The sequence below is a fragment of the Passer domesticus genome, chromosome 3 (assembly GCF_036417665.1).
Source record: "Passer domesticus isolate bPasDom1 chromosome 3, bPasDom1.hap1, whole genome shotgun sequence".
NCBI classification, from domain to species: Eukaryota; Metazoa; Chordata; class Aves; order Passeriformes; family Passeridae; genus Passer; species Passer domesticus.
In genome coordinates, this window is record NC_087476.1 from 9802778 (window position 1) to 9817302 (window position 14525).

Here is a 14525-nt window from a genome sequence, read left to right on the forward strand (position 1 = left end):
CTTGGCACCCACGTGAGTTATGTGAAGAGTTTGCAGGTTATGTTAGCTTTTGGTTCTTAAGAAAATGTGGAACTTCTGAGACACTGCATCAGATTGTAGTCCCTCAAATCATTCAGGGTTTGAGCCCTGTAAAATGTAGAGTTAAAAATTAATGATGAAATAGAGGCAGCTGCCTTGGTGACTAACCAAAAGAGCATCTATGCCTTGAATACTGAAGTTTAGTGTAAGTGCTGTCCTGAGTGTTGAAATCTCACAGTTCAATAGCATGATAAGTGAATAACTGGTAAATAAATTGACCAGTTGTACAAATACTGTTGATTGTCACAGTCATCAATAGTGACAATTACAGTATAATTTAAGAGTACTTGTCCTGTTTTAGTGCGTTGACCAAAGCAGAGTCAAGGATTGGTGGTACAGCCCTCAGCAGCTCCTGGACACAAGGTGTGTTTGCCTTCAGTCAAATCACCAGCCAACTTTCTGTAGTCCCCGGATCTGTTCAAGTCTCTGTTTCCAGAATCTCCTCTTGCTCAGCTCTCTGCTTTTCCATGTGCTTAACAAATAAATATTACTGGACTTTGAATTGGGTGTAGTTTAAATTAGGTGAATCTGAATGTTACTTTCTAATATTGTTAATATTTGTGTGTTATATCTAAACTTAGATATATATGTGTGGATATACTATTTTTTTACTATATAAATAAATATTTGTAATACTTATGTATTTTGACTGATGGTTATCTCAAGAAACTTAAATTAATTATGAGGAGGGTTACCATAAATAAGACAATCATTAACCTTTGCCCATTATTTAATGGTATTTATGTGTCATTCATAGTTGTGACAATACGTGGTGCTTATGATAGGCAGTGTCCTCCATTTTCAGAATAATTGGTTTTATAATAATTCTGAAAATTTTAACTTGAATATAATTCCGTGCCATCTACCTGATTTCAGCTAGTGTAAACTGTGTATAGATAAATTTCAGACATTTAAAAAGTAAAAAAAAACAAAAATTATTAACTGATGGTGAGCATTTGACCATTATTCATTTCCTTAATTTTACCTGAATATTTCTACTTCATTTATTTCAAGACACAAATATGACATGCCTTTTTATCATAATATATGTCATTATAACAAAGTGGGTTAAATCCCATATCTATACTTCTGTTGCAAAGAAGTTGAACTGAATCTTTTAAGCAATTCTGCAGCCAAATGCACATTTCAAGATCATGGCTTGGGAATCCAGCAGTAAATTAAGAAATAGTGAATAAATGTTTGAAAAATACTAATTTTACATTCTCTGTTATTGTCTGCAAAAGGTTTAAAAAAGAAATTAAATAAAATTATCCTCCATCTTTCAAATTTGTGGATCATTACAAAATGCAGGAATGTACAGGACGGGGTAACAGCTTTCTTGGTTTCTGCTTTTTCTGCCAAGGTTTAGCAGCTTTCTCCGTGGTTAGTACAGCCATCCAAGCAACTAATCCTATATCTATAAACTGCAATGTCAAAGGATTAAAGTGTGCCTGGGAACGCAGGTCAAATCTGCTTTAGATCACAACAGTTTGGGTTCAGCTCCTAGCTGAAATATCACAAAACTACCATGTAATTTAGTAAAAGTTTTGCATTCCTGTACCTCAGCTGCTGGTTGCCTTTAATAAAAAGAGGCCCAGGATTGATTTCCCTGAGAAGGTATTTTTCTTTGTCTCAAACCAAAGTAGTATCAGCTGGAAAGCAGAAGGGTTTATTAAAATAGTTCTCTATTTTTATATAAATAACTCTTTCAAATTCTGCTTTAAAAATTCTGTAAGAAGTACAGTTTATGATGAAGGATGCATAACACAGAGATTTTCCGGCCCGCTCTCTTCTCTGTCTGTCTGAGCACAATGACTTGAGACAGGGGGCAATGGTGACAAGTTCCTGCCTGGCATAGCCAGTGTGTCTCCTCTGGGACTTTTCCACCTCTCCAGGTGTGACACCTCTCTGAAGTGACAGGTGTGAGGCTCTGAAAGAACAGTAACCAGAACAATGGTTCACCTGGCTTGAAGGTGTTGCTGAGGTTGCCAGTCAACAACTTGCTTCCATAAAAACTGCTACCATGAAAAAAAAAGACGAGTCATTTTCAAAGGAGACTCCTTCTGAAGGAAATGGACTCACTTCTTACAGCAGCCTGCTGCCTCCCTGAGCCGGGTTAAAGATGTGAAGAGAAAGCTTCCTCTCTTCCCGCCCTGGTACAGCTCTTTGATTATTATCCATTATTGATTCTTCAGGTAGACAGCAATGAAATTGCAACAAGCAGCCCAAGGACAATCAAGAGAGACTTCAAGGCCTTGGGACAACTGGTTAAGGAATTCAAAGCACAGATAGTATTTTCTGTCATTCCAGCTGTGTGGAATGATGAGGGAAGAAACAGGAAGAGCCAGCTGATCAATACCTGACTCTGACCAATTGTTCTCTGAGTATCCAGACATGGACAGTGAGCAGAATGAAGCCCCCATAATCTGAGGGGAAATGGTTAGTGACCTGCTACCCAGCACAGACACACAGTGACCAGCAGGACAAGGGCAGTGATTGTCACCCTGTACTGTACAGTGTTGAGTGCTGAGTTCAGTTTTGGGCCCCTCATGACAGCAAAGACATTGAGGTACTGGAGTGTGTCCAGAGAAGGACAAGAGAGCTGGGAAGGGCTCTGGAACACAAGGCTGATGAGGAGTGGCTGAGGAAGGTGAGTGGAGAAAAGGAGGGACCATATTGCTCTACAACTACCTGAAGGAAGGCTGCAGCCAGGTAGGGATCAGTCTCTTCTTCCAAGGAACAAGTGATAAGACAAGAGGAAACAGCTTGAAGTTGTGCCAGGAGAGGTTTCGATTGGATGGTAGGAAACACTCCTTCATAGAAAGGGTTGCCAAGCACTTAATAGGATGCTCAAGAGAAGTGGTTTATTCACCATCCCTGGAGGTATGGTGAATTTGGAGGTATGGTTTATTTGTGTGTGTGGCAGTGCTAGGCTAACAGTTGGACTCTGTGATCTTAAAGACCTTCTCCAACCTAAAGGATTCTGTGATTTTGTTATGTTTCCTGAATTTTTCCAGTTTGTTCTGTTACAATGCCCAGATTTTGTAGGCATCTCTTGGTGCCATTCCCTGCCTTCCATTGGAGGGATGCTGGGACCAGGAGTGCTGCACACAGATGTAGTGGCATACATTAGCTGCGTCTCATCTGGGAGTAAAGAAAATTTATTATAAAATATATTTTACAGAAATAATAATCTAATTTGCACAACACGTAGAATGATGTGCACTAAGCAGACATATGTAACTACATTTATTGATATTGAGTCACCAATGCAATATCCAGATCTTACTTTTTTTATTGATACTTCTGTTAAGTAGAGCTGTGTCTCTTTGAGGGTTATTCCTATATGAGTTATTGCAATATATTTTTACTTCCAGAAAAAAATTGCAGTTATTCTTTTAGAATATTTTCTTGGTGTTAACATTGAAATATAACTATGAGTAAATGTATTAACTCACTTTTGATTAGTATGGGTGGGTGTGATTTTAATTAATTTCTTTGTATTTTAAGGTTATAGTGTATTATTATAACATAAACTAATTACCACCTTCAGAATGTCTGTTTCATTGTAAGATCTAAAAAACAATATTTTATGCCACTGTAGTGAAGAGGCTGTATGCTTTTTGTTCTGACTAAGTTTACCTGTATTGAGCTGCAAATTGAAAAGCCTGCGTGTTGTCAGTTTTTAAAGCTACCAGCACAGCAGCTGACATTTTTTAATTTCTTTGGTTGGTTTATTTAGAGAAAGTAGTTTACCAGGTGAAATGAAAAGCCGTGTACTTTTCCTGACATAAAAAGCCCGGTGGGACTGAGCGGAGGGCTCCTGCCTGCTGCCCTCTGCTGGGGTTACTCCTGCTGGTGCTTCCAAAGGCCACTCACCTCCTGAGTTTCTTATCATAAAACATAATTTTGTAACCGTGTACTTGCTTGCTTCACGTCTTAAACAATTGAATCTGGGCACATCACACAGCCTTTGGGGCAGTGTGCCTGGAATCTCAGCGTCACTGTGATGGAGACCCATTCCAAGCGTGGCTCCGCGGGCTGGGCTGTGCTGCTGCGGCCCTGCTGACCGAGCTTTCCCTGCTCCGACAGGTGCTGCGCTCCGTGCTGCTCTTCCCCACCATCGAGCGCATGGCTCAGTCCCCGCAGGGGAAGCTCATGACCCCGCTGCTGTGCAAGCTGCGCTACGCGCTCTACATGCCCGTGTACCTGCTGTCCTTCCTGCCCGAGGGAGTCAAGGCCTCCCTGGTGAGGTTTGCGCTGCGCGGGATGAAGACCTACGATGAGTCTTCGATAACAACCTCCATAAATCTCTTCAGTGTCGACTGCATTGGTGAGCACCTTTTCTGTGTTAAACTGTCTTTTGTATTTTTGTAAATGTTGATTTAGTTTTTTAAAGTTAAAGTATGAGTTTTGAGGAGTAACAGATCTGGTCTTTTCTAAAATTAAGACCATAGGTACAGGAAAGTCTCATATGAGTAAATTTTAAAGAAATCTTAAAGGAAAAATAACAAAATATTTTCACAAAGAATATATATTTCTTAAGCAAACTGACCTATACTACTGATGTCATTTCTCATGTGATTAAAACACTCTTTTTACAATCTACTTTATGTGACTTACGTCTGCTTACTCTTTGCATTTCATTCATATTGGATGGTGAATGTAAATCAGTAATCAGTTTCACAAAGAGTTCTTTGCATCTGTTTTTATTAAGCTGTTTTAGCCAGCTGTATAGACTCTGTCATCTGAATTGGAATATTGGTAAATTCAGAAAAGGACCTTCTGCCTACAAAGACTCATAGAAGTTACCTTATGCACTGAATTTCAGCACTTTTTTTGGGCATAAAGAGAAAGATTAATGCTCCTCCAGTGCATATTGTACATATACTTTGCACGTTCTAGCAAGAGAAACAACTTTAAGAAGCAGAATAATTTCAGATCTGTTATGTTAAGTTTAGAATGAAAACCAGAACGTGAATTGTGCTATACTCCAGGTATTTTGGTAAGTTAACAGTTTAAAACAATTTGGAATGGAATTGACATGCTAACGCAGTAATAATAGTAAGAAGGAAGTTTTGATTGCATTAATAGTAGTAAAAACACATTCCTACATTTCCACTTGGGCTCTGTCTTCTATCAGTTAAATTTTACTTACTAATCATCCAAACAGATGTGCCAGAGTAACTGGGATTGCAGTGAGGGGCTGTGCCTTTCATGGATCTGTGACTCTGTGTGGGAGGCTCACTGTAGGATGGTACACAGACCAAAAGCAGGATGGGTTTGTGCTGCCAGCCTGGACAGCCCCGCTTTTGTTGTACAGAGTGGACATAATGACAGTCACTCCCTTGCAGTGCCCTGTGCCTGACAAAAGCAGGCTCCTGGTTGATAATACACATTTCTGATTCAACTCCTACAGTTTGTTTCTTGAGTTCCTATTAACTGATGACAGTTTCGTGGTGACCAAGGAGAAAGCAAGCATGCAGCCATACCTACACAAGGCATTCAAGTGTCTTCCTTTGCTAGTTTTGTCTCTGTAAAAGGTATGTGGGGTCTGTGAGGTCACATCTCCACAAGCCAGGAATCCTTCTCTGGTCCCCACAGATAAACTTTTACCTCTAAAATACAGGTTATACACAGCCAGGGTTGTATTGGAAATGGTCCTTGGCCTGTGTTAACCTCCAAAAAAGCATGGCCAGCCATTGTTTGTGTGTGTTGTTTGGCCCAGGCCACAAGGCAGCGGCAGGAATAATTTAGCAGAACGGATTTTGTGTTCTGCTGTTGGAGGCTGACCCTCTGAGTTCTTTAGTCCCCAGGTGAATGATCCAGGTTCATGTGTGCCTGTCAGCCTGTTGTAATTTCCTCTGTGTACCATTGTCTGACCTGTGTCCTGGCTGTAAGGTAAATTAAGGCAAGAAAACAGGCTGAAGGCTCTTCAGTCATGGGATGTGTTCTCTGTCTATGTTGTTTGTTGCCTGAATTAATTCTACCAGAATGAAAACCCCTGGGAACTGATGTCTTGTAAAACTTGCATAAATAGGCCTTATTGATGTAACTAGTTCTTTTGGGCTTGTGATAGCATCTCTCTCAAGCAGAATTCCCCTTTGGTTTGCATCTTTGGAAACTGATGGTGTTTTACAGCCCAGTGACTCAGGACCACATGTGTGGATTAATAATCTTTGAGCATCCGGATATTGCCTGTTAACCTTCTCTTTTATTGTTTGAGGACAATAGAAAATGTTACCATTCAGCAAAAATTTGCTAAATCTAGCACAACAACTGAGTGTGTCTTACGAGACTGCTCATCTATGAGTTGCTAAAGCCTCTGAATTTGTGGTAGATGCTTTTCTAAACATTTCCTTTTCCCTAAATAAATTACTAGATATAATTCAGAAACATTCAGCAAATGAGGTTGTTTCTTCTCTCCAGGAAGGTTGCATGTCAACTCATTAAAAATATACATATTTCCTTTGGCATGTAACTCTGTTGCATTACTGTAATTGTAATAAAAGCTGTGATTAAGGGCAGAAAAGATGGTAAAAGTTTCCTTAAATCTAATACGTCCGTTAAAACAAACCAACCTGCCAGGGATTTGTTACCACATCCAAAGCTTAGTCACAACAATGTTTTCTCTCCTCTGAAAGGAAATGAGATTTGAAAACTTAATTAGAACAGAACTCTAAGACCAAGTGCTTCTCCCATTGACGCTGAGAGTGAAAAGCTTCATTTAGTTGCTGCAGGATCAGGCCCTTGGCTGAAAGGAAGAATTACATTACCTATTATTGTCCCACTGTTCCAAATTCTGTTTGTTCCTGCTTCTTATCCAAACACGTTTTTCTGTTGTTCTAACTCCATAGTTAATGATATATGGAAGCCCCAGTTACACAGCTAGAGGAATTGTGATGACACTGTCCAGAAAGGGAACATAATAGAATGTCTTGTCCCAAAGAGGAAACAGCACAGAAGGAGAAGAGACAGCAGGGACTGTAAAGAAGATGGATTACAAGGAAGGATGGGAACATACGGTGTATAAATAATAAAGAACCTATAAGAAACAGGCAAAAAGGGCTGAAAGGCCTTTGCTTACCTGGTTTAACTTCTAGCAAAGATATCTTAGGGCAGAAAAAGCATGAACAAACAAGCATTTGGGTACTTGTATTTATGAACTTAGGAGATGAATAGACAAAAAAATTGAACATTAGTGACCCTGACTTATCTGAAACATTGTCACTCTGTTTATTCAGGCTAGCAAAACAAGGCTACCCCTATCTAACACAGCGGTGATGGTTCTACAAATCATGTATAGTCCTGCAGTGCTGGAATACTTTGGCACTCCAGTGCCCTGAAATTTGTAAACATTTTTTCGGTGACAGATGCCAGTAGCAGACTTACAGTGACAGTAAACCATTCTATCTACATGGGACAGGATTTATTGTCCAGCCATTTGACTGGCAAACTTCCTCCATTTGTTTCTGTAAAATTTCCACAAAAGCACAGACATTACATAATGGGTAAACACTGCACAGCTTTTTCAAGAGGCAGGCTCACAGGTCAGAGGTTAATGTCTGGATGACAGGGAAGATACAGATAAGCACAATAGCAAGAAAAACCTCTTACTGGCCCAAATGAGGTGGGTCCTTTGTGATCTTGAACCTGTGACTTCCCTGGAGGAATCTCCCTGTTTGTTTAACCTGGTCGGGGAGCACGGGAGCACTGCAGCCTGGGGAAGGGGGAGGTCTGCTTTGTGCTGTTGGGGCAGGTTGGGAAGGAGGGGACTCAGAAGCCTGAAACAAGGCTTTCAGATGCATTTAGGCTGTCACATGAGTGAAAGCTGGAAATAAGAGATGCCTAGTTGATTTAAACATCCAACAGGAGTTGTAAAACAAATAATTAAGATGAAACTCTGGAGCTGTGTTTCAAATTTTATCTTGTTCCAAGTGTGGAAACATTCAGATTTCATGTGAAGTGTTTAAATTTCCCTTGTTTTACAGAGGAAAAAGGGGCTGTGGCAGTTTCAGGCACTCCACAGGACTGTGTAGGAAGCAAGTCCCAGCTGAGGTATTGAGGCTGGTCTCCCAGCAGTACCTGCTTCTCCCTGTCAGATCTACAGAATGACAAAATTAAATCCCCAAGGTGCCAGAGAGTAAAAGGTTTTATTGTGGGATAAATTTTACACAACTATAAAATAGCATCTTGGAGATAAATTCACATCAAAAATCAGTAAAATGTAAGCTTCCAATTGCTATGAAAATGGAACAGAAGCTTTTATGTTGACACCTCAAGTTATTCGAAAGTTTATTTCCAGGAAGCCAGCTGGAGGTAGCATTCTGGGTTTGAATTACCCAGCCTCAGGAGTTATCATGGCTTGAGATCTGCTTCTCTTCCAATTCTTTTTATTTATCAGAGAGATTTTAAATGTGACATTATGGTTGGTCTTCATCTGATCACTATGAGCAGCATGCTGTCTGAGTAGCTGGCTTTAAAGCAGGAAAGGCAAATCACGCCCTGCAATGACTGATGCATTTTACTGATCACAGTGGGACTCTCTCTACTGGAAACCAAAAGCAGAGGGAGGTAAATGCCACTCAGAATCTACTAACTGTTCTTTTTGCTTCAGATACCAGAAAACAATGCGTTCCAGATTTTCTGTGCAGCTTTTACCCTTGCTGCTAGGACAGTCAGATATCTCATACTTTGTCTGCATTAGAATTTACAGCTGCTGATTTCTAGTGAGAGTCCTGTTGTTTGTTTCCTGCCTTCTTTGAAAACTCATTTTACATATTCACCTCAATTTCCTGATAAGTAAGATGGAAAAATTTTTGGAGTTCTTTTTCTGTGACTGAAGTGCTGTGGAAATACCCATCTAACCAAAATACTTGTGTAAGGACAGTGCATCATGTTGTGTTTGTGGAACTCAGTAGCACCTCCACCTATTCTGCTTGTATTTATCAGATATAAAGACCAGTGCTTAAGGTATTAGGTAAGGATTAATAAAAATCTTCACATGAAATGGAGAAATAAGAGGTTTTGTCCCTGAAAACAATAGTTTAAAAAGCTGTATAATTGCATAGCTAAAATTTAGTTTGCTTTTCTTTCTTGCTCTGCTTTTTAAATTAAAATGCAACAGAAGGTGTGATGAGCAGATGTAAATTCAGCACAGAAGGCATAGTTATTTTGAATTTTATTTTGTTTTACGGAACAAAATCAGAAGAGCTCTGCCTTCCTTGCTGAATGGAACAAAACCCATCCATTGAGGCATGCACAGCCAAGGAGGATGTGCACATTATGTACTCATCTAGGTTTTATTATTTCAAATGCTCTACCAGCATGTTTAAAAAGAACCCAGTATTCAAGACAACAGATGAGCTATTGGCCAGCATCACGTAGCTGGTCAGCAGCAGAACTCTACCTAGACCTGCATCCCAGGGCACCAAGTTGATCTACTGAACCTGCCTAGCCACTAGTTTAACCTAAAACATATATATATGTATGTTAGTCATGAGCAGCTTCCCCAAACCACACTGGCCAGACAGGCTGGTGCATGCAGTGCATTTTAAAATAGAGACAGAAAGTTATACTACAAAGGATTTCAGGTAGCACCTTGCAATCTCACACCTACATCTTTACCATCCTTCCATCATAGTAGGCAAGAGAATAAAAGCTTTTCCTACACTCTGGGCACTGAGTAACTATGCAGATCTTTGAACCCAACCCAGGACATTTTCAAGCTGGTTTTCCAGGCTGATGGAAATCCAAGTCCTGGTAGTAAAAAGTGATTGCTTTATTTCTTCTGATGAATGTACATTGTAGATAACTTCTGGCTACAATGCAGAAACCATTTCAAGGATGTTTTATATTTAAATGTGTGTAGAATTTCAGACATGATGGATGGCCAGAAAAAATGTCATGGTGAACAGAAATTACTGACATGGTACATAAATTCCATCTACATAAACTAAACCATGTTACATCTGTGCAGCATAGCACAGTATATCACAGGTGGGCAAAAACAGTAGAGCTCAGCAGGTCTCCTCTCTGCCTGTGTGCATTCTTTGATGCTCAGTGGGACAGAAAGAAGTCAGAAATGATACAACAGATAGTCTCTCCCTCTTCACTAACAACTGATTAATTAGGCTTCAAGAAAAGTCTGTCCTGAAATCAGGTAACTCTACAGCTGTCTCCTGCAAGATGTTTTTTGCCTCTCTGAATTTGCTCTGCCAGAAGGCTGCTTTGGTAGCCCAGCAGCCTGGCCCAGTGTGCAAAACCCTCTGGTCCTGCAGTGTTTCTCAGCAGCCTCTTGTGTGCTGTCACAGTTGAGTCCTATCCACTTCTGACATTTTAAGTGATGATCGTAATATGTGTTTCTGTAAAGTGTTTAAGAGCGTGTTTCCTTACCTGTGGAAACACAGTAATATTTTATCACCTGCTTTGCAGGAAAAGGTGCCAAAGAATAACAGTCTTTAATATTTTCATGTTTCCTTTGCTACTGTTTATTTTCCTGTGTGATGCCTGACTAAAATGTTTGTTTAATGTAGTCGGACAACTCACCTTACCAAGGCAGCGCTTAGGCTGATGGAAAAACCTCACATCTGCTCTATTCTTTCTGTGAGTGAATAAACTTTTCCTTATTTCAGAGTAGGATGCTCATATTAAATTACTGGAGGAAGGCAATGACTTTTATGTATTTATAGTCCTATTTATTTATTAATCTGCTTCATAATTTACCCCATTTCCAAAAGAAAGAAAGATGTTTAATGAGGACTTTTATTACTTGCAAAAGCTTTTACTTTCCTGTGAAAGCCTTATAAAAATACTAGTAATAATGTGGAAATTTCTCATTTGGTCTCTTTCTGTTAATTATTCCGCTCTTTCTTCTTGGGGGGAAAAACCCAACATAAAAAACTCCCATCATAAATATTACTCATAAGGCGTGAATGTTTTGATAGTGGAACTGCTGATCATTTCCATGAAATGTGAGGCACAGTTGGGATTTGGTTGGGGAAGGGGAGATTGTTTATTCACCCCTGGTGAGGCTTCATCCCCAGGGACACGATTTACGCCCACAAATTTGCAGTGAGTCTAATGATGTGTTGCAAATGGCATGAAAAAGGAAGAGGTAACATCAACAAAGCAGAAAGGATGTTGAAAATAAGTATATGCCAGTGAAGTGCTACCAGCTACAATTGCTTTGTGTTAAACTATGCCAGACAGTCATCTGCAAATTGGCACTTTATTTTTCCTGGGGCAATACAAACCCCCCTGAATTCAGGGCAAGGACTCCCTTCTGCAATAGGCTTATCATGCATTTTCAATGAGATGTGTCTGCCGAAACTCCCCCAAGGAATATCTGAAGAGAACTCATGGCTCTGATATAACTTGTGTTTACTGGTTAGAAATTCAGCTTGATTCATCAAACTCCTTCATCATGCAATACCAGCAAAGTGCTTAAACTCATGCTAAATCCATACCCATGGGTAAACTCTAGACATTTGTGTCTTGGCATAAGTTTTTTTCTGAAAATTATATTTACAAAGCTGATAATTAATTTAGTACCTGTTATTTCATGTCACTGAAGGGGACATTGGTTTGGATTTAATTCTTATGGCAATCCACTTTGCTGCTGCTCCTTGTCATGAAGATGTCCACCAGCGCTCAATAATTCTTTAATGTGACAATATTGACAAGGAGAAAATTCCTATAGAGTCTTCATGGATCTGGGAAGGAAATGCTGGCCTTTCTTAAGTAAACCCCTTGGCACAAGAGATTGCTTTCTGCGTAGTGCAAAGGTCAGGTCTATTTAAAGTGAGCTTTAAAAGTAGTAGATTATGTTTACGAAGTAAAGTGGTATAAAGTCCACCTTTCTTATGAATCAAAGCCATTCCAGTTGAAAGAAGCTTTACCTTTTTCAAAGGATGGGTGATCCAGTTGTTCAGTTTCATGAGGTTTCCTCACGAAAGAGTCAGCACCAGGTCCCAGTTCAGAAGAGCACTTAAACTGACCTCCATGTAGCTACTCACAGGCTAGACCCTGTCTGGCAAAGCAGGATAATACCATAGAGCTCAGGCAGGAACCACAGGCTGGAGATGCTGAATTGCTGCAGATATTGTCCATCCTGGCCATTCCTCATGGACTGAGCTCCACCTGCAGCAGGCCCTTCTGTGTCCCTCTTGCAGGGTAAGAGCAGACACTTCCCATAACCAAAGTCTGGATGCTGGCAGAAATCCCAGCATCACAGCCATCTGCCACGGTATGCAAGAGCTTAAGCTGGAGATGAATTTTTCTACCTAAGGGACAGTTCTATCATTTGAAGAAGGTGGGAGTTGTTCCAAAGTAACTTTGGGCAGGATTAAGCCTGTGGACATTTCAGTTTTCCATCATACATGCCACTTCATCTGCACATGCTTCATCACAAGTGTAAATGAGTGTTTTTCGCACTCCCCAACAAAGCATCTATTGTTTGCAAAGCACCTGGGTATAATTGTTGAATAACTTTTTATTTTTGCCTTTAGCCTCTATTCTGCTTTCTCAAACACAGCTGACTGATTTTCTTGTATAGTTCTGATCTTCCTGCAACTGTAGTACCAAGCAGATTGGAGAAGCCTGTCTGTAACAATTGCAGCTGTTTCTGCCTATTCACGTCCATCATGGTTATACATTAACTGCTGTGTTTGCATTCTAAATTCAAGCATAAACTTAAGCAGACCCCAAAGTCAATGTTTATATCTTGTAAACCTCTAAACATCAACATTTTATCTAATGTGTCTGTGCATGTGTGGAAGCACATGTTCCTGCATTAGTCATCCTTGATACAAAGCAGTTCCTTCTGTTTGATGTTTTAAACAATAAGTTATACGATATTTCCAAGATTGCTGTTGGCAATAATTACCGGTAGAAAATATGTTTTCCTCATAGGAAATTACAGTGCTGTTTGGTATTATTAGTTCTTAGCACTGTTTTCTGACTCCTTCAGAGGAATGACAGAGATTGCTTCCTCAAGAGCAAAGGATAAACTGGAAATGAAACTAATGTTACACTTCACTGAAGAACCTTACAGTAAGACAGACACCTTACCAGTAAAAAAAATGTGATCAGATAGTTGTATATTTCTTGAGGTAAACTTATTTTCAAAAATTCAGTCAACTATTTGGAGGTCATTTTGATACAAATGCAGCATTTATTCTTTACTTTAGAGTTTAAGCAACTTTGCTTTAGAGTTTAAAGGACTTTTCAAAGAGTTGTATTGCAGCATGTTGAAGTTCAGATGACCGGTGCAGCACATGAAAATCATAGACTCACAGAGTGGTTTGTTTTGGAAAGGACATTAAAGATTATCCAATTCTGACCCCCCTACTGTGGGCAGGGACACTTTCCACTAGAAAAGGCTGCTCAAAGCCCCATGCAACGTGGTCTTGAACACTTCCAGGGATGGGGCACCCACAGCTTCCCTGGGCAACCCATTCCAGTGTCTCACCACCGTCAGAGTTATAAATTTGTTCCTAATACCTAATCTAACTTGCTCTATGTTGATTTAAAACCATTCTATCTTGTCCTATTACTCCACGCCCTTGTAAAAGTCCCTGGAATGTGCCATAAGGTCTCCCAGAGCCCTTACTTCTCCAGTCTGAACAGTCCCAACTCTGTTCATGGGAGAGTCTTCGGCAATAATCATCCCATTGAAGTCAAGTTATTTTATTCTTGTACCCTCTGCATGTAGTTCCTCGGAAGGACAAGCAAAACTCTGTGTGCATATCTGCAACTCAATGTTCAGCAGTAATAATTTAGAAATAAACTGTAAAATCTGTGAAGCAGAAATGTTGTTTTTCCTGATAGCCTAAGTAGCCTCTGAGATGCTGAAGCCAACTTGACAGGGACCTTATGCACTCCCATGCAGTATAACTTTTTCTTAGATGCAAAAAAAAAAAAAAAAAAGATCCAGTCAGGCATTTGGGACTCTTTCCTTTGGCTACAATTACTGGCAAATTATCAATTTAATTTCATATTGTCCAATTTACCTTTACAGAGGCCAGGAATGGGAATGTAGAGTTGTCATTGTGCATATTTAAAAATACTTCTGAAACATTTTGTGATAACAGATTATTGTGAAATTATCCTGCTGTGAGGCAGATTTGCTAAGGCAGGCATCGATGAAATGTTCTGGAAGAAAGAGACTAAGAATTTGTGGAGGTTTTGTGGAAGTCTCTTGTGTGACAGAAGAAAGCATCACTTCAGGCTTTTCCATGTCAGTGCTGCCAGCACCTGACAAAAGATGTCCCCAGTCTCTGCGTGGTCCTTAGCCAACACAAACAACAGTCTGAAGTAACAGCAGTAATAGAAATTAAATGGCAAATGGTGAAATAGCAGCTTCATTCTGTGAAAAAACCTGACAGCAAATGATAGTTTTGTAAGGCAGAGCATCAGAAGTGTCCTGGGAAGCTGCAGTGTCAATA

The 14525-nt window shown here is 39.9% G+C and overlaps 1 protein-coding gene across 3 annotated transcripts in view; it reads left to right on the forward strand.

The window, feature by feature from the left end:
• The window catches only part of LDAH (lipid droplet associated hydrolase), a 112095-nt gene that overhangs the window by 67927 nt on the left and 29643 nt on the right, over positions 1-14525 (forward strand). For all 3 annotated transcript variants that reach the window (XM_064411805.1, XM_064411807.1, XM_064411806.1), the window contains exon 5: positions 4171-4411. In XM_064411805.1, the coding sequence (XP_064267875.1) occupies positions 4171-4411 (241 nt within the window). The remainder of the gene's footprint in view (positions 1-4170; positions 4412-14525) is intronic.